General features: G+C 43.2%; 2 protein-coding genes across 4 annotated transcripts in view; both read left to right on the top strand.

Moving 5' to 3' along the window:
* LOC110488159 (ubiquitin-conjugating enzyme E2 E2) overlaps positions 1-6,607 on the top strand; it is an 81,619-nt gene extending 75,012 nt beyond the window's left edge. For both annotated transcript variants that reach the window (XM_036971431.2, XM_036971430.2), the window contains exons 5-6: positions 1,160-1,307; positions 5,402-6,607. In XM_036971431.2, coding sequence (XP_036827326.1) covers positions 1,160-1,307; positions 5,402-5,499 — 246 coding nt within the window. In that variant the 3' untranslated portion in view covers positions 5,500-6,607. The remainder of the gene's footprint in view (positions 1-1,159; positions 1,308-5,401) is intronic.
* Positions 6,608-8,524: 1,917 nt separating this feature from the next.
* LOC110488161 (ubiquitin-conjugating enzyme E2 E1) lies at positions 8,525-23,297 on the top strand. Of its 2 annotated transcripts, none has more exons than XM_021560248.3 (6): positions 8,525-8,683; positions 9,512-9,660; positions 10,204-10,254; positions 19,468-19,600; positions 22,372-22,519; positions 22,710-23,297. In XM_021560248.3, exons 2-6 carry the CDS (start codon positions 9,518-9,520, stop codon positions 22,805-22,807), a joined length of 573 nt encoding a protein of 190 aa, XP_021415923.1. In that variant the 5' UTR covers positions 8,525-8,683; positions 9,512-9,517; the 3' UTR covers positions 22,808-23,297. The 2 variants fall into 2 exon arrangements, with proteins under 2 accessions (XP_021415923.1, XP_021415924.1); XM_021560249.3 differs by having other exon boundaries at positions 8,610-9,248.
* Positions 23,298-23,423: the final 126 nt, after the last annotated feature.

Here is a 23,423-nt window from a genome sequence, read left to right as displayed (position 1 = left end):
TCTCTCTCTCTCTCTCTCTCTCCATCTGTCTCTTCCTTTCCTTGTCTCTCTCTCTCTCTCTCTCCATCTCTCTTCCTTTCCTTGTCTCTCTCTTTCTCTCTCCATCTGTCTCTTCCTTTCATTGTCGCTCTCTCTCTCTTCCTTGTCTGTCTCTCTCTCTTTCTCTCTCCATCTGTCTCTCTATCTCTTCCTTTCCTTGTCTCTCTCTCTCCATCTGTCTCTCTCTCTCTTCCTTTCCTTGTCTCTCACTTTCTCTCTCTCTCCATCTGTCTCTTCCTTTCCTTGTCTCTCTCTCTCTCTCCATCTGTCTCTTCCTTTCATTGTCTCTCTCTCTCTCCATCTGTCTCTTCCTTTCCTTGTCTCTCTCTCTCTCCATCTGTCTCTTCCTTTCCTTGTCTCTCTCTCTCTCCATCTGTCTCTTCCTTTCATTGTCTCTCTCTCTCTCCATCTGTCTCTTCCTTTCCTTGTCTCTCTCTTTCCTCTGCTGACTGAGGATGAACGGAAACATATCTGCTGCTCTGAGAGCCAGGCCTCCCGCTGGGTTTAGGCTGTGAACAGGGCTGCAGACATACATACATACATACAGGCAGACAGGCAGACAGACAGACAGACAGACAGACAGACAGACAGACAGACAGACAGACAGACACACACTCCTATAGCTGCTGTCTGAGAACAAGGTACACAAACACCACAGACTAGACTAGCAGATCCACCCACTCCACACCTTGGGATAGCCTGGGAGCACAGTTATGGAGCACAGTTTCCACAAGCAGGCCAGCATGGTTAGTCACTCATGAAGTGATTGAGAGAGAATGAGTCAGCTAGGGAGATTGTGATTGAGTCAAAGGGTGCGTCTCCAATGTCACTCCCACTCTGATCCCTCCACTGTTCAGGCAGGCAGCCCGGAGGTCAGAGGTGGCTCCCTAATGATGTTTAGTCTCTTGTCTTCCTAATGTTTCGCTCCTCTTCTTCTGTGTTACTGGCACAAAGAGATGCTCAGCTCCCGAAGGACTGGAAAAAGCACATAAACCACAGGGTGCATTGATCTAGAGAAACTTTGTTGTATCCTAGGTGACGTTCCGTATCAGGATTTACCAGTGTAACATCAATGACAGTCGGGTGTATTGATTTCTAGAGAAACGTTGTTGTTTCCTAGGTGACATTCCGTACCAGGATCTACCACTGTAACATCAACAGTCAGGGTGTGATCTGTCTGGACATCCTGAAGGACAACTGGAGCCCCGCCCTCACCATCTCCAAGGTGCTGCTGTCCATCTGCTCCCTGCTCACTGACTGCAACCCTGGTGAGTGACACCCCTATCACCCATTCAGAGAGAGAGAGATTCTCTCTGAAAAATCAAAAAAATAATCCTTTGCAGTATCATCAACAGCAGACTCCAAAATTTCCTCAGTGAAAACAATGTCCTGAGCAAATGTTAAATTGTCTTCTGACCAAAATACAGTACGACAGACCATGTATACACCCTGCACACCGTTATTGACAAACAATCAAAACAAAACCAAAGCAGTCTTTTCATGCTTTGTTGATTTCAAAAAAGCTTTTGACTCAATGTGGCATGAGGGTCTGCTATGCAAATCGATGGAAATCTGTGTAGGAGGGGGGGGAAACATGTACAAAAGCAACAAGTGTGCAGTTAAAATGGGCAATAAACATACAGACTTCTTTCCTTCGGGCCGTGGGGTGACACAGTACAGTGAACTCCAAAAGTATTGGGACAGTAACTTATTATTTTGTGACCAATATAAATGAATGGTAAATAGTGTATTGTGTCATTTTGGAGTCAATTTTATTGTAAATAAGAATAGAATGTGTCTGAACACTTCTAATTAATGTGGATGCTACCATGATTATGAATAATCCTGAATGAATTGTGATGAGTGAGAAAGTTACACGCACAAATATGTCATTTCTTTTTTTTCAATTTAAAGTTTTATTACGTTTTCTTGTTTTTCAATCAACCAACAAAACACATTCCACATTCACAGATGTGACAGGCTTTAAAAAAATAAAAAATAAAAAAATAATAATACTTTTGAAAAAATAAAAATACAATTAAAATGAATGATAAAGTCAAATAAAAGCATTTATTTTTCTTAATCTATATATTTTCCTTGGTACATATATATATATATATATATATATACATACATACATACACACACACATACGTACGTACATACATACGCACATATACATACACACACACACACCTACGCACACGTACTCAAAAACTAAATTTAAATAAAAACACACAAAAAAAAAAAAAAAAAAACATATAACACTTGCAGCAGCACTGTCAAGGTTCTTATCAGCTTTTTCAAGCATTCGCTGAGACGACGGGCCAATAATTTGTTTTTAGGTTTTACAGTACCTTACACAACATGTATCTGCGCATTTCCCTAGTCACCCCGTTCACTCTGTCCAGTTTGAAATATAGTTGAATAGTGGAGACCAGAGTCTTATCAAACTTGGGCTGTCTCTTGTGGAGGTCATAAGTGAGCTTTTCAAGAGGAAGAAAGTCAACAATCTGGTCAATCCACATTTTAAATGTAGGAGGGGTATTAGAGGCCCACAATAGAATAATACATTTCTTAGCAAAGTATGTAATAGTCATAAGCAAATTTTCTCTGTCAGGATCAAGAACAAAGTCCTGCTGGGCATTATTAAGAAGATAGATACACGGGGTCATATCAAACTGTACATCTAGTATTTTCTGTGCAGCAGTATGTAGATTGCCAGAATCTGGCAATCTCCCTACAGCTCCAAAATACATGCATATAGGTTCCACTTTCAGAGGTACATCTTTTACAGTTAGGAGACATATCTGTTTTCATTCTATGGAGTCTCAAAGGAGTATAATAAAATTTGTACAAAAATTTGTAATTAGATTCTTTCATTTTTACACTGGTAGAGGAGCAGTATACCCTGTCGCAAACCTCCGCCCATAACTCATCACTGATAGTCAGACCAAGGTCCTTTTCCCAGATTATTTTCAAAGGAGTAAAGGAGGAGCTTCCTTTCTCAGAAAGGAGTCTATAGATGTAAGATATTTTGCCTTTAATGGATTGTGCTGTGACAAGAAGGGTTTCAACTTCATTCAACAAATATGTCATTTCTAAACGTTTCACCCGATATGGATGAACATACTCTCAAATGAAAGCTGACAGTCTACACTTTAACCTCATAGTCATTGTATCATTTCAAATCCAAAGTTCTGGAGTACAGGGCCAAAACAACAACAAAAAATGTCACTGTTCCAAATCTTTTGGAGCTCACTTTATATCAATGAATTAGCGAGGGCACTAGAACAGTCTGCAGCACCCGGCCTCACCCTACTAGACTCTGAAATCTATTGGCTACTGTTTGCAGATGAACTGGTGCTTCTGTCCCCAACCAAAGAGGGCCTACAGCAGCACCTAGATGTTCTACACAGATTCTGTCAGACTTGGGGCCTGACAGTGAATCTCAGTAAGAACAACATAATGGTGTTCCATAAAAGGTCCAGTAGCCAGGACAACAAATACATATTCTGTCTAGACACTGTTGCCCTAGAGCACACAAAGAACTATACCTACCTCGGCCTAAACATCAACACCACAGGTAACTTGCACAAGGCTGTAAACGACCCTAGATACAAGGCAAGAAGGGCCTTCTACGCAATCAAAAGGAACATAAAACTCAACATCCCAATTAGGATCTGGCTGAAAATACTTCAATCAGTTATAGAGGCCATTGCCTTCTATGGTTGTGAGGTCTGGGGTCCGTTCACCAACAAAGAATGTACACAATGGGACAAACACCCAATTGAGACTGTATGCAGAATTCTGCAAAAATGTACTTTTTATACAATGCAAAACCCCAAACAATGCATGCAGAGCATAATTAGGACTATACTCGCTAGTTATCAAAATCCAGAAAAGAGCTGTTAAATTCTACAGTTCCCTAAAAGGATGTGATACCCACACATTCCACCACAAACCCTCACCTACGGAGAGATGAACCTAGAGAAGAGTCCCCTCAGCCAGCTGGTTCTGGGGCTCTGTTCACAAACACAAACAGACCCCACAGAACCCTAGGACAGCAACACAATTAGACCCAACCAAATTATGAGAAAGCAAAAAGAAAACAATTTTACACACAGGAAAGAATCAACCAGAAAACAGAGCAAATTGTAATGATATCTGGCCCTAAAAAGAGAATACACAGTTGCAGAATTTCTGACCACTGTTACTGACCCCAAATTAAGAAAATGCTTGACTACGTACAGACTCAGTGAGCATAGCCTTGCTATTTAGAGAAGCTGCCATAGGCAGAGAAGACGGGCTATGTGCCCTCTGCCCACAAAATGAGGTGGAAACTGAGCTGCACTTCCTAACCTCCTGCTAAATGTATGACCACATTAAAGATGCATATTTCCCACAGACCACACAGACCCACAAAATGTTACATGTACACATAATATAGATAAAACAATAATGGAATCCTTTAAAAATATAATAACAAGGCAGTCGCTCAACCCTTCTCATAATCAGTCTGGTCATTATTTATCCCCCAGGCCCCTCCCCCCAGGCTCCCTCCCACACTGCATAGTGGGTTTGGCGCTGTCGCTGTGGACCGACCATGAGTCTAAATGCCCTTCCCACTGCCTCCCCGCGACCAACTCCCCCTCCTGCCCTTCTCTCCCCTGAATGTGTCTTTTTTCATGCGGTAGTAGGGGTCTAGAGGATCAATGGGATATTATGGGATATAGTTCATTAAAGAAGGAGAGAGCAGAATGACAATTAACCCTCGCAGGCTTAATAATTGTATATTTCCTGGCTGCCTGAGACGGGGTGCCACAAGGAGACCCTGTACGATGCTCTGCAGCTCTAGTGTGTTTTCACTCCCGACCTGAACCTGGCTCTGCTGAGGCCCCACTGCTGCTTACTCAACTTGCACAAGGAGCTCGGCAGGGTGCCTCTGCCGTTTGAATGATTCTGAGTGTTTCACCTCCCTGAATACACCCCAGGTCAGAGTACTGTGATGATATGCTGTAAAGGGAACCTGTCTCTGTCATCGTGCTTCGCCCTGCTGTCCTGTATTACTAGACAAACCTGCTGTGGACACTTGATTTAGATCTCTAAATGTCATAGAATTATGAAGTATCCTACTTCAGATAAACAAGGCTTGACGACATGGCAAATTAATGGGTTGTTAAATGTGGGTTGTTAAAGGCTATAAAAATCAGAGTTAATGGTATGAAATGTATCTAAGTAGTTGGGGTGACCGTTGGGGTGACCGTTTCTCTGACTGTAGACAAACACCCAATGGATGTGATGAAATGTGATTTAATGGTGGTTAAAATACTCTAATCCATGTTGTTCTCCCTCCTCACAGCTGACCCTCTGGTAGGAAGCATCGCCACCCAGTACACGACCAACAGACCAGAGCACGACAGGATAGCCAAACAGTGGACCAAGAGATACGCCACATAGACGGACATCAAGGAGCTCCACCACCCTTCTCTGACCCACCTCCGCCACCCAAAATCTGTTGAGCACACCCATCCCTCGCCCCTCTGCTCCTAGACTGGTCCCAAATCTGTTTGTGCTGTATAGCCAACTCCTGTGGTCATTGCATGCCAAACAATGAATTATTAATGGCATGTTTGGCATGACAATGACATTTACATTTACATTTGTGTCATTTAGTAGACACCCTTATCCAGAGCGACTTAGTTAGACCATAGTAGTTGGCTATACAGCACAAACAGATTTGGGACAAAGCTACTTGCCCCTCTCTCTGAGCCCCAAATGTGTGGAAGCACCTGACCTGATCCCCCCTCCTCATCACAGGCAGCTGGTGGCACCTTTATTGGGGAGGACGGGCTCATAGTAATGACTGGAACGAGTAAATAGAAATGTATCAAATGCATCAAACCCATGGGTTCCATGTGTGTTAATGCCATTCCATTTACACCATTCCAGATATTATTATAAGCCTTCCTCCCCTCACCAGCCTCCTGTGCTCACACCTTCAGCCCCCCCCCCCCCCACTACCCCTCCTCTGAGAACATGAACTTGATCGCTTCTTTTTTTATATACAAAGAGAATATTGGATTTTTTTCCCCAATACACTGAATGTTGATATGGTCACGAAAAGCTTTAATACTGTTATTCTTGTTGTTGTTATTGTTTGTTGTTGTTATTATTACTACATTGTTTATTGCATTATCATCCTAGGCCCTTTTTATGTGATTGATGAAAAATGCATTCTATTCTAGAGCATTCTAGATACATTCTATTGATACAGTCCATGCTGAGCGTTTTTGTTTAAGAGGTCATCTTCAGTTAGAGCCTGTCTGCAGAATTAGTGTTTACAGATGCAGAGTGGACCTTTTTCTATGATTTAATCACTTGTTGTTATTATTTTTCTGCCCCCAGAAGTTATTGCCATGACAGTAAGTCTGTCTGGATCTGTGTGTAGCTGGTCTTGCTGCTCACCTCCTGTGGTACTAGTCAGCTGGCAGTTGTTTGCTGTACATTTGCCTTGTGAGAATACATACTTATGGAATACTCAATTAAACACTGGTTGTAATGTTAACTCTGGCTTGGCTAATCTGTTGCTAATGTGCTCACTGTTTGTCTTCTTCACTGGGTTAACAGTGGGGAATTTCAATGCATAATCTATAATATTTAATGGTCATTAAAATATTAATATTATACACCCATTTTAGATGATTTATGTTATTTTCTCATGTCACATTTTAAAGCTCCACTGTCAAGAACATTTCCTTTTTATGATCAGTGATGAAAGTTAAAGCTACTGTTTGTTCAAGTTCAAAACTCTCATCTTGTCCTGTGTATTTTCATGAGAAGTTTAAAAGCTCTTTGATAGCTGGCTGGCTGCCTCAAATACAGAGCTCTATTGAAGGATCTGCTGCACGCAGACACACAGAAACACTGAAACACACAAACACAGTTCCCATATACAAATGCCCTTAGAATGAAACTCTGGGTTCTGAGATTCCATTCTGTAATTCTACAATTCTGAGTCCCGACTAGTATAACTAGTTCCTGACATTCCAGTCCCAAAATGTAGCCCCCCCCCCCCCCCCCCCCCCCGCAACTGAATGGAACATCTGGATGCATCCCTTACCTTCTAATATGTTGCAGGTTTTCATGAAAGGATCCAGTCTGCCTGTGGAACAGCACCTGGAATACTGAACCCTGTGCAGCCTTGGCATTCCAAATGAAATGTTTGGTTTTGTGCTTTGTGGAGTCTTGTTTTGTGAAAATGATTTATTAGTTAAGAGTTCATCCATTATTAAATAGGCAGCAATGCTGCTTGTTATTGCTAATTACGACAATGGCCTCTCAGTCATTGTAGGCCTATTCCAATATAAACCAGCACCACATCCTCCCTCTTGCACATGGATTTCTCATCTCTCGCTAGAGAGACTGTTGCAGCATTAGTGGTGAGAAGAGAACTGATCCAGGATGAATTAGTAGAATCTTTGCCTTTTGACAGCCAGTGTTGAAAGGAGTGGAGTCGGGCCTTAACATTCTGTGTTTTGCTGCTGTAAATGATTTGGTGTAGGTTGGATCCTAATTCTTATTCGTCAAAGAGAAGCGGCAAAGTGTAGAGAGACCAGCAAAGGGATGTAATTATTGTTGACAGGCAGGGAATGGAAGGGGGACATTGGGACTCTACCTCCTCATCTTTACCCCACAGGGAGAAGAAGAATGATTATTGTTTCTGATGCAGAGCCTCATAATCTCACTGGTTCTCTTCCTCAACCCCCAGCTTGTCCTAAGAGACCAGGGCAGGGGGGATTGGTTGGTAAAGACAATACCACTTAAAGTCTTATATCTCAACCTCTTTTTTGATGGGCTAGCTGCCAGTATGGTGTGTTCTTCCTCCTTTGAGGACAGTAAATCCCACAGGTTGTTGGTGTTGGTCAATGGGTTAATGTTAGGCTCAATCAGACCCTCTGACTGGAGAGGTTGACTGTTTGCCCTGTAGCCTACTGAACTCAAATGAACCATTTTAAGACTTATATTGGTCATGTTTACATTCAAAATGCAGCTCAGTGGACATTGTATGGACTGCCATCGTCACATTGAAGAAGCTCTCTCATGTGGTGAAGCAAATACACCAGGTGAGTTCAGACGGTATAAAGCAGTAGCTTGCATGTACCTGCAAGTTAGCCTCTTCCGCTAGGTTATCCATTAGCCTACATGGTCCATTTCTATCTGCAATAAGAGGATGCAAGCCAATTTTGCAGGAATGCTTTGAAATGCAGGAAACTTCATGTAGCCTAATATGACCATCATAAAGAAGAGATAAGAACATCTAATATTTCTGTCAACCTCTGCTGATTATTGGGAGTGTAGGTGGACTTCACTTTTACATGATGCATTGATAACATTATATATAGGTTTATGGTATCCACAATGGTCAGAATCATCCCCCCCCCCCCCCTTTCCAATTATAGAGTAGTGCTCAGCTAGCTCTCTCAATTTGACATTGTCATCGAGTGTGCCCAACCGAGACGGAATCCATTGCCCTGGATAACTCTAGCTTCGTCTGCTGCTGCCTCTGCACCCACACTTCCGCTCCGCGAGAGGCAAAAGGCACGCGTCCAGGCGACGGAGGCACTCACAGACACAAAGAAAGGTGGGCCTATCTAACACTAAATGCTTTTTTTTAAATCGAGAAATACATATTGTATTGTTTGGCGCGTCTGAGGGATCGACATTTGGATCTCCACTGTGGATAGGTTATAGCCGTTGGGGTTGAAATTGAGGAAAACGGTCCGTCCTAAAGACTGGGCTGAGATCAGCTTTAGCTGCCTATCGAGGGATGCCAATATAAAATCTAATTGTAAAACACATTGGCTTCGGTCTACAGATTCAACTAGTTTGGCATACATGTTCGGCATATTCTCTTATGGGTGATTGAAGAGCATCTGATTTCAAAGTGAAAGTTTCATCAAGTCAACGAATGCTCAGTGGGAATGAAGAATGAGGAAGGTTCCCCAAACGAATGCGACATCGCCCAATACACTTTAGGCTACATTGGGCTATTTGATCAGTTGAGGAAATTAGGCTACAGGCTACCTCCTCGTCGTTCTTATTTTGCTGTAATGAAATGTAATCATTTCACAATAAGAGCGGAGTGGGCTCCTTTGTTGTAGCACAACTCAGCTAAAATAACGCTTCAGTGCAAACATCAGCTTTAGGTCAGTAGGCTAATCTGTTAGAGCGTTAAGAAAGACTGGGGGTAATGGTTTGACGATAAACTCATATTGAATTGTCTGTAAACCTATGAACACATCGTTGGTTGGAGCCTAACAACAATAGGCTAAAGGTCGTATTGATGGCGCTGGTTATTGATAGCCTACATTGAATATTTGCAGTGCTGCTGAAATTGGGGGGGTGGATCTTAGGTGTATTTGTTGTTTTTCTGTGGCCTGAATGTTGCTTTTTGTTTTTGTCTGTACAGATCGGTATGTCGGATGAGGATTCGCGTGCCAGCATTAGTTCTTCGTCCTCAACTCATCAGCAGTTAGAAAAAAACGCGCCTAAGAAACGAGAAGAAAGCAAAGCCAGCATGAGCAAGACTTCCAAACTCCTCTCCACCAGCGCCAAAAGGTAAGGCTGTCAAAAAAATGCAACGTTTCACTGAGTTGATATTTTATAATACCGTAGCTCACTCGCGGCCACTTTTGTTACAATGTATCGTCTTGTCATTGACTGGCGCGTGTCACTATAGTGTTTAATTTACAGTGGACCATTTTCTGAATTCGGTTCTGTATATATAAATATTAACTTCCGAATAATGTTTTTTTTGTTTACCGTTTTGAATATGTTCTTAACCTTCCTAGTGCATTGTTGTCAAATTGTAAATAGCCTATGATTCAATAGATGACTAACTTATTTGCATATTTATTTTCAGTGTTTATTGTGGTAAGACTAGAGAAAATAAAATAACAAATCTGGCACAGTGCAGTCTATCTATAGTTATATTTGTCCTCATCCTGATTTACTGTCTGTCTTGATCCTTTGGTAAAATTAGCATTCTGGATATTTTGAGTGTCTGCCATGACAATGTATCTTGTTCCCTATTATTAATCTTCTGTTAGAATCAAGAAGGACTATGTGAGTGACCATTTTCATTTTTGTGCATTATTTCAGAATTCAGAAGGAGTTGGCTGACATTACTTTGGATCCGCCACCGAACTGCAGGTAGGCGCGTGTGTGTGTGCGATTTTAGCATGTAAATGTTGGTGGGGGAAAACAACATTTTTTTTGTGGGGGGGGGGGGGGATGCATGCTAGTAAAGCCACTACACAACTCTGAACAATAGATTAATTGCGCTATAACGGTGCACACAAACTGTTAGCGCCTACATAAAGCTGTCCCAACAGCAGGGTCCCAACAGCAGTCCGAACACCTTACCACTGCTACACCTGGCTATCAGCGGAGCCTTGTCTGACAGCGAAACAGTTTATTCAGCCTCATTTACTGCCTTTTTAAAAACATAGCAGATATGGCTGACTTGCTTAAACAAATGTGGTTTCTACTAACAATTGAGATGTACAAAATATGGCATAAGTGGATGACAAGCGGATAAGAGGCAATCCGTAATTTCAATGAAGACATTAATGAGCGAGCTAGGAAGGACGTAGTGAATATAACTATTTGTTCAGCACTTTTGAAATGTACAGTGACAGAATTTAGAACATGGGCCGTTCTTACAGTGTTCTCTCTGTACACCAAGTCAGAACTGTAGGATAAATAAATGGGGCATATAAGCAGACATTGAAAGCTCTTAAAATATTTTATGATTACATTTCTTTAAAACAGGTTATAGGCTTCATGTGCACCACCTAGTCAGAACAATAGGTGAAATTAAGAGGGGAAAATAGACAAAATTATTAGGGTGTGGCATATGGGCTACTAATAGCTTACTACACAACATACTTAGTATTACTTTCTTAGCTACAGTATATATATCTCCCCAGCATATTACATAATTTATACAGCAGTATAAAATACATGTTTGGACTCACCATGTGCTGTGCCCACTTGAACAGGAAGGTGGCGCGACGGTCCTTCATGGGCAAATTTTGTCATCAAAGTCTGGCATTCTCTGGATTTATGGTGCTTTCACGACAACTGGAAACTCTGAAAAAAACAAGGTCGAATCACAATGACATCAGTGATCTTCAGGTCTAGAAAGAGGTCTGAGTTTCCGACTTACATTTCCGAGTTGGATGACAGTACAAAACGTATTTTGCCAGTCGGAGCCAGTTTTTTTCCTGAATTCCCAGTTGTCTTGAACTCACTGAAGTCAGATTTCCAAGTTATGAGTTAACAGTTGTTTTTTAGAAATCATGCTCGATTGACAGCATGGCCAATGTTGAATGTTTATCATTGGAAGACCCTTAAACCCAGAATTGGGACCATAAACCCACTCAACCCACTCCACTGAAGAGCAGGCTAGTGATTGCTTTGAAATGCTTGCAGTTAGCCACTGATTCCTTCCAAACCACTCATTGTTGAGTTTGCAATTTCCAACTTGTTGTGTAATGTTTATGTCCAATGGCCGGTGAGCACCGATACGTTTTATCTATAATTTCTCTTCATATGACAAGGATTAGAAGGGATTTGCCAGTAGATTGTCGACTTGATTCATGATGATGACTGCTAGCTAAGATTTTGAACATATGATGTTAACATGAACAGTCCAATCAAAGCTACTGTAGATATAATGTGATTTGACATCATTTTATCTGTAGCCAATGAACTTGAGCCTTCTTGGATGGGCACTTCTAATGTAACTCTATGGCAGCACCCAAGGGGCTTGAATTTTTCGAGCTCTGGCCTTAGATTTGCCGGTGACTTAGTGTCCCCATGAGTGACAGAACATTGAGCCAATCCCGGCGCAATTAGAGAACATTACTAACCCCTACGCTCCGTATTTTCAGAGGCATGATGCACACAGTTCTTCTGACATGCATCCTGGAAGGCCAGTGAAGTGGTAGAGAAGAGATGTGCTACACAGACACACACACACACACACTCTCTAGAGAGACAGGAGATGTACAAGCAGTTCCTTGTCGTGTGTTATTGAACCTTGAAGGCCACTGAGGGAGTTAATCTCTGTATGTATATCTTCAATGAGGTCAGAATTTACGCTCACCTGCTGACAAGCTGCTGTGCTGCGGTCAGTCTACACTTGCCAGTCTACACGCACTTAGGAAACCGTGGGTCATGATGATCCTGTCTAGACCCTGAGAAGTGAGCTGATTACATGTTGGCGCAGCTCTCCAGACCACCAGTTGGACACACACACAAACCAGTTCCAAAACAGACATTTAGCTAGCTGATGACCCTGGCATATGACTGCTATGGATTTGGCTGGCTCACTCAACATGTCAGAGAGTAATGGCATGTTTTGAGACAGGAGCTTTGTGCTCTGCAGCTGGAAAGGACCATGAAGGAAGGAATCCTATTTGACTGACTCTAGTCATTCCATCCATTGGTGGGTTTTGTGGCCTGCTCTAGTGTAGTGGGCTACTATGGTGCTGCTGTGGTATTGGAAAGTGGAAGGAGCTCTGGTTAATCCAGAGGGATTATGGGGGTTTATAACCACATCACCACGTGTTGCCCAGATGCTTGGAACCCAGTGAACTAAAGAGGGGGTTTTGGGGGGCTGACCCAGTGAACTATGTTCCAACCAGACATTCTGCTGCCACCTTAGTGACCTGACGGTTGTGTCATAGAATGGAAGTAATTCAGTGAACCATGCTTGTGTGACGAGTCGCCTTGCCTGAGACCTGAAGACGTGCATTAGCTTCTTGAGCTAATGCCTAGGCTTTAGCTCATCAGACTAGTACAGTCTTATGGCTCGGAGTGACAATGTGAAAACATCCAAGCCAGCCCAGTATGCCTACAGTGCAGGTAGTGAGTGTGGAAAGGGTATTTGTGGCCTTGGACCTATCTTTAGATACACTATACATTCTTTGCATGAGGCAATTTATATAGTGGTTTTGTCAGTAGTTTTCATGAATCTATCAGTTGGTTTTCCTGAACTGGATGTTTTCTGCCATAGCTAGCATGTCATGTTTTCTGGCCACTACATGGCAAGTTCCTCAGATGACATTCATCAAAAGCTAATTATACTTGACACGGGGAATGCCACACACACACTCCAGCCTTGTTTTATTTTTAAATGGTCTTGTCGTTGTCATAGTGCTAACATCACACACTCGTTTCCTTCCCCCTCACATGCTCTCTCCCTCCCCCTCCCATGTTCTCTCCCTCCCCCTCACATGTTCTCTCCCTCCCCCTCACATGTTCTCTCCCTCCCCCTCACATGTTCTCTCCCCCCCTCACATGTTCTCCCCCCTCACATGTTCTCCCCCCTCACATGTTCTCCCCCCTCACATGTTCTTCCCCCCCTCACATGTTCTCCCCCCTCACATGTTCTCTCCCCCCCTCACATGTTCTCTCCCCCCTCACATGTTCTCTCCCCCCCTCACATGCTCTCTCCCCCCCTCACGTGCTCTCTCCCCCCCTCACGTGCTCTCTCCCCCCCTCACGTGCTCTCTCCCCCCCTCACGTGCTCTCTCCCCCCCTCACGTGCTCTCTCCCCCCCTCACGTGCTCTCTCCCCCTCTCACGTGTTCTCTCCCTCCCCCTCACATGCTCTCTCCCTCCCCCTCACATGCTCTCTCCCTCCCCCTCACATGTTCTCTCCCTCCCCCTCACATGTTCTCTCCCTCCCCCTCACATGTTCTCTCCCTCCCCCTCACATGTTCTCTCCCTCCCCCTCACATGTTCTCTCCCTCCCCCTCACATGTTCTCTCCCTCCCCCTCACATGTTCTCTCTCCCCCCCTCACATGCTCTCTCCCTCCCCCTCACATGCTCTCTCCCTCCCCCTCACATGCTCTCTCCCTCCCCCTCACATGCTCTCTCCCTCCCCCTCACATGCTCTCTCCCTCCCCCTCACATGCTCTCTCCCTCCCCCTCACATGCTCTCTCCCTCCCTCCCCCTCACATGCTCTCTCCCTCCCTCCCCCTCACATGCTCTCTCTCCCCCCTCACATGTTTGCTCTCTCTCCCCCCTCACATGTTTTCTCTCCCTCCCCCTCACATGTTTTCTCTCCGTCCCCCTCACATGTTCTCTCCCCCCCCCTTCACATGTTCTCTCCCCCCCCCCTTACATGCTCTCTCCCTCCCCCTCACATGCTCTCTCCCTCCCCCTCACATGCTCTCTCCCTCCCTCCCCCTCACATGCTCTCTCCCTCCCTCCCCCTCACATGCTCTCTCCCTCCCTCCCCCTCACATGCTCTCTCCCTCCCTCCCCCTCACATGCTCTCTCTCCCCCCTCACATGTTTGCTCTCTCTCCCCCCTCACATGTTTTCTCTCCCTCCCCCTCACATGTTTTCTCTCCGTCCCCCTCACATGTTTTCTCTCCCTCCCCCTCACATGTTCTCTCCCCCCCCCCCCTTCACATGTTCTCTCCCCCCCCCCCCTTACATGCTCTCTCCCTCCCCCTCACATGCTCTCTCTCACCTTCATTTGTTTCCTTAGCTGCTCTTTGGCTACTACTCCCTTGCACTTTTTTTTCTAGCACTTGTTTCCTTTCTTTGACAAACACACTCTCTGTCCCTCCCTTCAGGATGTAGCCCCTGGGTGTCTGGCCTTGCGGTGGCGTCTCATTGGATTCTTGACATTCTCAGAGTTAGGGCTCATGATAGTAATTGAACATTGAAAGCTTGGTGTGTGTGTGTGTGTGTGTGTGTGTGTGTGTGTGTGTGTGTGTGTGTGTGTGTGTGTGTGTGTGTGTAACTGCTCTGTGACTGGGATAGTGGTCAAAAAAATAAAAATGAAATGTTGTTTTACAAGGTCAGCCATAGTAGTACGGCACCCCTGGCGCAAACTAGGGTTAAGTGCCTTGCTCAAGGGCACATAGACAGCTTTTTCACCTTGTTGGCTCGGGTATTTGAGCCAGTGGCCTTTTGGTTACTGGCCCAACACTCTCACCGCTAGGCTACCTGCCGCCCTAAACTTGCAGAACCTGGTATTCCCAGGCAGTTTTCCATCCAAGTACTAACCAGGCCCGACCCTGCTTACCTTCCTAGATCAGATGAGAAGGGAAAACAGTGGGTTCCAATTGTGTTCTTACTGCCTCTTACTCACCCCCCTCACTCTCACCCCTTCACTGTGTAGCCCCAGCATTGACTGCTGGCTAATGAGTGTTGTGTCTGTGTGTGTGCTTCTGAAGGTGTTTTCACTTCAGGAAGCGTGCCAGTAGTTATTGTAAGCCATCTGAGGTGCTTGTGATTCTTTGTTTATACCCTCTAGTGTACTCTGAGCTAATGTTTAGAGTGAGAGATTGCGAGCCAAGGATTTTTGTCTCCTCTTGACACAAAATGGAGTGTTACTGTTCCAGAGTGTTGAAGTTGTTGTATGTGTGACTGTGATGGCTGCTGTCTAAGTCTCTCTAAAGCTTTTCATATCTATAAAAAGGACTCCCCACTGGGGAGGAAGTGTCTAGCACCATGCTGTGTTGTTAGCGAGCGTTAAAAACCCAAAGTACTGCTGCTACCTACTGTACCTCTGAGCTGGTATTTCTGAAAGGAGTTGTGTTTATTCGGTAGTCATGATCATTGGAGTGGGACCTAGTGTTGGGATAATGGAGGCTGTTTTGCCTGCTGTGTTCATGGTCCGTTGGGAAAGTGTTGCCTTATTTATTTAGTTAACCTTTATTTTGACAGGGAGTCAATACTGAGACCAAGGTCTGTTTTCCAGAAGAGCCCTGTTTGGCACAACAACACATTAAAACACAATATACACATTAGCTGTTTTTTAATCGCTTTAGTACAATACTGAACAAAAATATAAACGCTACATGAAACAATTTCAAATAATTTACTGAGTTACAATTCATATAAGGAACTCTGATAATTGAAATGAATTCATTAGGCCCCAATCTATGGATTTCACATGACTAGTAATACAGATATGCATCTGTTGGTCACAGATTTAAAAAATAATAATAATAATAAAAGGTAGAGGCATGGATTAGAAAACCAGTCAGTATCTGGTGTGACCACCATCATGCAGTGCGACACATCTCCTTCACATAGAGTTGATCAGGCTGTTGATTGTGGCCTGTGGAATGTTGTCCAACTCTTCAATGGCTGTGCCAAGTTGCTGGATGTTGGCGGTAACTGGAACACGGTGTCGTACATGTCGATCCAGAACATTCCAAACATGCTCACCAGACATGTCACCCATTGATTATGTATGCAGGCCATGGAAGAACTGGGACATTTTTAGCTTCCAGGAATTGTGTACCGACCCTTGCGACATGGGGCCCATGCATTATCATGCTGAAAAACATGAGGTGATGGTGGCAGATGACTGGCACAACAATTGGCATTAAAATGTCCATCAATAAAATGCAATTGTGTTTGTTGCCCGTTGCTTATGCCTACCCATACCATAACCCCACCGCCACCATGGGGCACTCGTTCACAACGTTGACATCAGCAAACCTCTCACCCACGCAACACCATACACGTGGTCTGGGGTTGTGAGGCCGGTAGAACGTACTGCCAAATTCTCTAAAACAACGTTGGAGGCTTATGGTAGAACAATTAACATTAAATTCTCTGACAACAGCACTAATGGACATTCCTGCAGTCAGCATGCCATTGTGCAGTCCCTCAATATAGACATCTGTGGCATTGTGTAGTGTGACAAATCTGCACATTTTAAGAGTGGACTTTTTTTGTACCCAGCACAAGGTGCATCTGTGATGATCATGCTGTTTAATCAGCTTCTTGATATGACACACCTGTCAGGTGGATGGATGATTTTGGCAAATGAGAAATGCTCACTAACAGGGATGTAAACAAATTTGTGCACAATTTGAGAGAAATAAGCTTTTTATGCGTCTGGGATATTTTACTTCAGCTCATGAAACATGAGACCAACACATTACATGTTGCGTTTTATATATTTTTTCAGTATATATATTTTCACTGCAGTACCTATATAGACCCATAGGGGGCCCGCAGACCCCGGTTGTATACCCCTGCCCTAGTGGCACCAATTCCTCCAATTTTAAAGGGCATTGGCGATCATTCCACACGTAAGGTGCAAAAAAAAAAAAAAAAGCAGTTGGACCCAACTCAGTGGAACTGGAAGGGATCTCCAGAGATGGCCATCCCTGAGGCCGGGTCTGGTATCTCGTACTTCTATAAGTTAACAATTAAGTAAGATACTGAGGAAGTTTATGCAGGAGGGCTTTATAAACTAGAGTGCAATGCATCGATCTACGAGACTTCAAAGAGGGCCAGCCTATTGCCCGTAATAAAACGTAGTGCGCTATGATAAACACGTAGTGTGCTATGATAAACACGTAGTGCGCTATGATAAACTGTCCATTGGCTTCAATACAGTGGCAGCTGTATTCATAATCCTATACACAATATCCCCATAGTCTATAATGATATGAATGTCGGCTGAATTATTTGTACTCTCCTATTTAATGAAATGCATGACCTATTCCTATAAAATCTCTGAATGAAGAAAACAGCCTTGAAGCATTCCCATTACTCCTGGAATGCTTGGTAAATATTATCTTTACGTTACTGAAAAGAAGGTTCACTCACAGGCCGATTACACCCCCCCCCCAAAACAAAAAAAATTTGATATTATTCTATGTATACTGCATCTCTGTGCGATTGCCATTATCAGGAATGGGTAGTGTTTCTTCAGTCTTTCAGCCGCTCTGTTGAAGTGCCGTCATTATGCTATCTATTTTGTTATGACAGCCTAGTGTACATTACACTGTGTTTCTGGTTAGTGCTATAAAAAGAGGTAGTGCTAGCAGCTGCTAATGGGTTCGAGATGATGTGATGACACATAAAGAGGACAGTATCTGCACTTAGACATATTCCTGGCAAGCCAAGGTGTCAAGTGAGAGTTGAGATACAGACTGAAGTCAGGAGTTGCATGCATTATGCTGGCCCCTGATACAACTGGCCTGTACTCTCACAGGGATGACCATTTCTATTTACACTTGGAAGATTATCCCCTGTTGTTTGCAAAAAGATTCAAAATAAACAAACAAGACACAGTATCACAGAAGTAAACAAAAGCGTTTTGGAGAATCAGAAAAATCTGTTATTCCACTTGTTACCTCACTGATGCATTGAGTGTAGACATTTTGATGGTTCTTCATCACAAACACAGTCTCCCAGCTGAAATGTGGACTGATCTTGCCCCACCTTTCCTTTCTCTCTGTCTGTATCCTTTCAGAGGTCAGAAAAGAAGCCCCTGCCTGTTATTGAACTGAATGACAACACAACAGTGACTATTAGTGTGGCATATTGAACTGAACGACTACATTGACTGCAGCATGCCATATCACCCCTGCTGGGAACACTACGTGACATTTGTCTGTTGGGGTGGAGAACAGACTCTCTTCTGTGGCTCTGCTGTGTATCACACACATCTGTTGTCAGGCAGAGAAACCACACAGGCTGGATGTTTTAATGTGAAATGATACAATACTTCTATATACAGATTTTTGGCATAGAATTAGGAACTGTATTTTAGACTGACACTATCCTGTGTTTTTGGCATATAATTAAGTACTGTATTTTATACAGAGACTGTCCTGTGTTTTTGGCATAGAATTAAGTACTGTATTTTATAAAGAAACTGTCCTGTGTTTTTGGCATCAAAGTATTTTTTGGGGGGTGATAGGCATAAAATTAAGTGTTATGTTTTCACATTGATTTCTAATTAGCTTTGCTGTTAGCTTCAATGTAAAGCATGCATTTTGGTCGATGAGTAATGACAAGGCGTTTTTCGTCGTAGACCATTTCTGTGTTTACATTACTCAATACTGGTGGGTGGCCTTAATCCAGTGGACTATCAGAAGCTCCATTCAACCCCTGTCAACTTGTCTTATGTCACTGAGCAAATAAACTGCATAGCACTATAGCTTTGTTTTGGTTTTACTACGAGGCGATGACCTGACTCGTGGCAGGTTGCGCTGGTAATGAGCTACATCGATAATGCTGTGAATGATAGTGGATTATATTTATATATATATGGAATTATTATTACAATGATGCCTACATTTCTGTTTTTCTGTTTTCTGATACACAAGTATTAGCATTTTAATGTGTTAGTTAACCTTTACTTTTGTGAGCTAGTTATTAGTTTGAGATCAGATATTTTAGAAAGCCTCAATCTCTATAAATCAAATAGCCTGTGTGTTTGTATGTTCTACAGAGAAACCAAGTGTAAAGCACAATATTATTGCATTCCTTCATCACATTCTGTCATCTTGTCTTTCACCCTTCATTTCTCCAATGCCATGAAACAGTGCAATGTACCTATGTTGCCTGTTTGTGTGTTTGCAGTGCGGGTCCAAAAGGAGACAACATCTATGAGTGGAGATCCACCATCCTGGGACCACCAGGCTCTGTATACGAGGGAGGAGTCTTCTTCCTAGATATCGCCTTCACACCAGACTACCCCTTCAAACCACCCAAGGTAAAGACTCCAGTCAAAACAACTCAAACAATGAATAGAACACTCCTCGATTACACAGCTTTGTAGGCTACCACTTTCTCACTAGAGAAGGGAACTTGTTATTGCAAAGTTGACCGCTGGAGGGAGCGATTGCACTTGGATTTTATTGAAATGCAGGGCCTCTAGTTCTTTCTGCCAATTACAGTTAATGGTCAATTTAACCAAACCAACCAACCAAACCAGACTCAAAAGGCTTGAATAGAAATGTGGCTTCCATGATTAGACTGAGTTTCCATCCTCCAAGCATTGTTGAGCAGATTATTTTGGTGTTTCTTTCAGGATCTACCAATGTAACATCAATAACAGTCAGGGTGTATTGATCTAGAGAAACTTAGTTGTTTCCTTGTTTTTACTGCCTGGCTGTGCACAGGGCGACAGACAGACAGACAGACTGACTGACTGACTGACTGACTGACTGACTGACTGACTGACTGACTGACTCACTCACTCACTCACTCACTCACTCACTCACTCACTCACTCACTCACTCACTCACTCACTCACTCACTCACTCACTCACTCACTCACTCACTCACTCACTCACTCACTCACTCACTCACTCACTCACTCACTCACTCACTCACTCACTCACTCACTCACTCACTCCTATAGCTGCTGTCTGAGAACAGGGTACACCACAGACTAGACTAGCAGATCCCCTCCACACCTTGGAATAACCTGGGAGCACAGTTATGGAGCACAGTTTCCACAAGCAGGCCAGCATGGTTAGTCACTCATGAAGTGATTGAGAGAGAATGAGTCAGCTAGGGAGATTGTGATTGAGTCAAAGGGTGCGTCTCCAATGTCACTCCCACTCTGATCCCTCCACTGTTCAGGCAGGCAGCCCGGAGGTCAGAGGTGGCTCCCTAATGATGTTTGTCTCTTGTCTTCCTAATGTTTCGCTCCTCTTCTTCTGTGTTACTGGCACAAAGAGATGCTCAGCTCCAGAAGGACTGGAAAAAGCACATAAACCACAGTGTGCATTGATCTACAGTTTGTCAGAGGTTTACATGCACCTTAGCCAAATACATTTAAACTCAGTTTTTCACAATTCATGACATTTAATCCTAGTAAAAATTCCTGTCTTATGTCAGTTAGGATCACCACTTTATTTTAAGAATGTGAAATGTCAGAATAATAGTAGAGAGTGATTCATTTCAGCTTTTATTTCTTTCATCACATTCCGAGTGGGTCAGAAGTTTACATACACTCAATTAGTATTTGGTATTATTGCCTTTAAATTGTTTAACTTCGGTCAAATATTTCGGATAGCCTTCCACAAGCTTCCCACAATAAGTTGGGTGAATTTTGGCCCATTCCTCCTGACAGAGCTGGTGTAACTAAGTCAGGTTTGTAGCCCTCCTTGTTTGCACACGCTTATTTAGTTGTGCCCACAAATTTTAGGTGGGATTGAGGTCAGGGCTTTGTGATGGCCACTCCAATACCTTGACTTTGTTGTCCTTAAGCCATTTTGCCACAACTTTGGAAGTATGCTTGGGGCTGTTGTCCATTTGGAAGACCCATTTGCGACCAAGCTTTAACTTCCTGACTGATGTCAAGATGTTGCTTCAATATATCCACATAATTTTTCTACCTCCTGATGCCATCCTATTTTGTGAAGTGCACCAGTCCCTGCAGCAAAATACCCCCACAACATGATGCTGCCACCCTCGTGTTTCACTGTTGGGATGATGTTCTTCGGCTTGCAAGCCTCCCAATGTAACAATGGTCATTATGTCCAAACAGTTCTATTTAAGTGGACATTTCTCCAAAAAGTCAGATATTTGTCCCCATGTGCAGTTTCAAACCGTAGTCTGGCTTTTTATGAAGGTTTTGGAGCTGTGGCATCTTGCTGAGCGGCCTTTCAGGTTATGTCGATGTAGGACTCGTTTTACTGTGGATTTAGATACCTGTGTACCTGTTTCCTCCAGCATCTTCACAAGGTCCTTTGCTGTTGTTCTGGGATTGATTTGCACTTTTCGCACCAAAGTACATTCATCTCTAGGAGACAGAACGCGTCTCCTTCCTGAGCGGTAGGACGGTTGCGTGGTCCCATAGTGTTTATGCTTGCGTACTATTGTTTGTACAGATGAACGTGGTACCTTCAGGCGTTTGGAAATTGCTCCCAAGAATGAACCAGACTTATGGAGGTCTACAATTTTTTTTTTCTAATGTCTTGGCTGATTTCTTTTGACTTTCCCATGATGTCAAGCAAAGAGGCACTGAGTTTGAAGGTAGGCCTTGAAATACATCCACACCTCCAATTGACTCAAATTATGTCAATTAGCCTATCAGAAGCTTCTAAAGCCAGACATAATTTTCTGGACTTTTCCAAGCTGTTTATAGGCACAGTCAACTTAGTGTATGTAAACTTCTGACCCACTGGAATTGTGATACAGTGAAATAATCTCTGTACAAATTTGCTGGAAAAATTACTTGTCATGCACAAAGTAGATGTCTTAACTCACTTGCCAAAACTATAGTTAACAATAAATTTGTGATGTGGATGAAAAACGAGTTTTAATGACTGTGTATGTGAACTTCTGACTTCAACTGTAGTTTAACTTGGTTGTATCCTAGGTGACCTTCCGTAACATCAATGACAGTCGGGTGTATTGATTTCTAGAGAAACGTTGTTGTTTCCTAGGTGACGTTCCGTACCAGGATTTACCAGTGTAACATCAATGACAGTCGGGTGTATTGATTTCTAGAGAAACGTTGTTGTTTCCTAGGTGACATTCCGTACCAGGATCTACCACTGTAACATCAACAGTCAGGGTGTGATCTGTCTGGACATCCTAAAGGACAACTGGAGCCCCGCCCTCACCATCTCCAAAGTGCTGCTGTCCATCTGCTCCCTGCTCACTGACTGCAACCCTGGTAAGACTTAAGTACCATATACTACTGTAATGCGTGTTCAATTGAAATGAATTAATTACAGTGGCTGATTTGACGGGCATTGTAGTCTTATTTCAAACATTGTCATATGTGGAATTCCGTGTGTACGTGCTGGCTGGTCAAAGCTATAGTTGATGCCTATCTATAACTATGTTATCTCCACCCCTCACAGCTGACCCTCTGGTAGGAAGCATCGCCACCCAGTACACAACCAACAGACCAGAGCACGACAGGATAGCCAAACAGTGGACCAAGAGATACGCCACATAGACACACAGGACTGGGTCGTATTCATTAGGGACTGAAACGGGGAGGAACTACTTGGAATTGTCCAATAAGAAACGTTCATTTCTGTTTCCCATTGCAAAAGGTTTTCTGTTGCATGCCCTAATGACTACAATCCGGGGCAACATGAGGGGGAGGTGTCGTCTTTCTGGGATGACTTGGGGACTGTCAGGTTGGGGGAAATGGGAGCTTGGAGACTAGGGAAGGATTTTTCTTGGAATTTGTCTTATCTCCTGATATTTTGTTCATGGTCTTTTTTAAGTTCTCGGCCCGTATATTATAATGAAGATTTTGGTAATAATGCTTTTCAATGTTTCCTTAACGTTCTGTAAATGATTTTTTTGCTAATTGTACTACGAAATGAAATTAATTTGAAATTGTTGGACTGCTTGTATAAATGTACAATGGTTTTCTGGTAGAATTCCTAATCTCATGTCAACGTGAATTTCACATAATAAAGTAACCGTTGGTGTAAGCGCTCTTGCATATCTATTATTTCATCTGCTATAACATATTGCTGAAACATTGGTATTTAGCCTATACAGCACATAATGTATAGGTGTGTTGCTGATATACAGTCATTGTTCAATGGCGGTCAAAC

This window comes from Oncorhynchus mykiss, chromosome 30, assembly GCF_057628025.1.
Source record: "Oncorhynchus mykiss isolate SJ-2025 chromosome 30, ASM5762802v1, whole genome shotgun sequence".
In the NCBI taxonomy this organism is placed as follows: Eukaryota; Metazoa; Chordata; class Actinopteri; order Salmoniformes; family Salmonidae; genus Oncorhynchus; species Oncorhynchus mykiss.
This window is presented reverse-complemented; position numbering and strand designations above follow the sequence as displayed.

Excerpts from the sequence above, each read along its gene's own strand:
- LOC110488161 (XM_021560248.3), top strand. The coding sequence starts at position 9,518 with ATGTCGGATGAGGATTCGCGTGCCAGCATTAGTTCTTCGTCCTCAACT. Across the intron at positions 10,255-19,467 it reads GATCCGCCACCGAACTGCAG|TGCGGGTCCAAAAGGAGACA; the intron begins GTAGGCGCGTGT and ends GTGTGTTTGCAG. Across the intron at positions 19,601-22,371 it reads ACCCCTTCAAACCACCCAAG|GTGACATTCCGTACCAGGAT; the intron begins GTAAAGACTCCA and ends GTTGTTTCCTAG.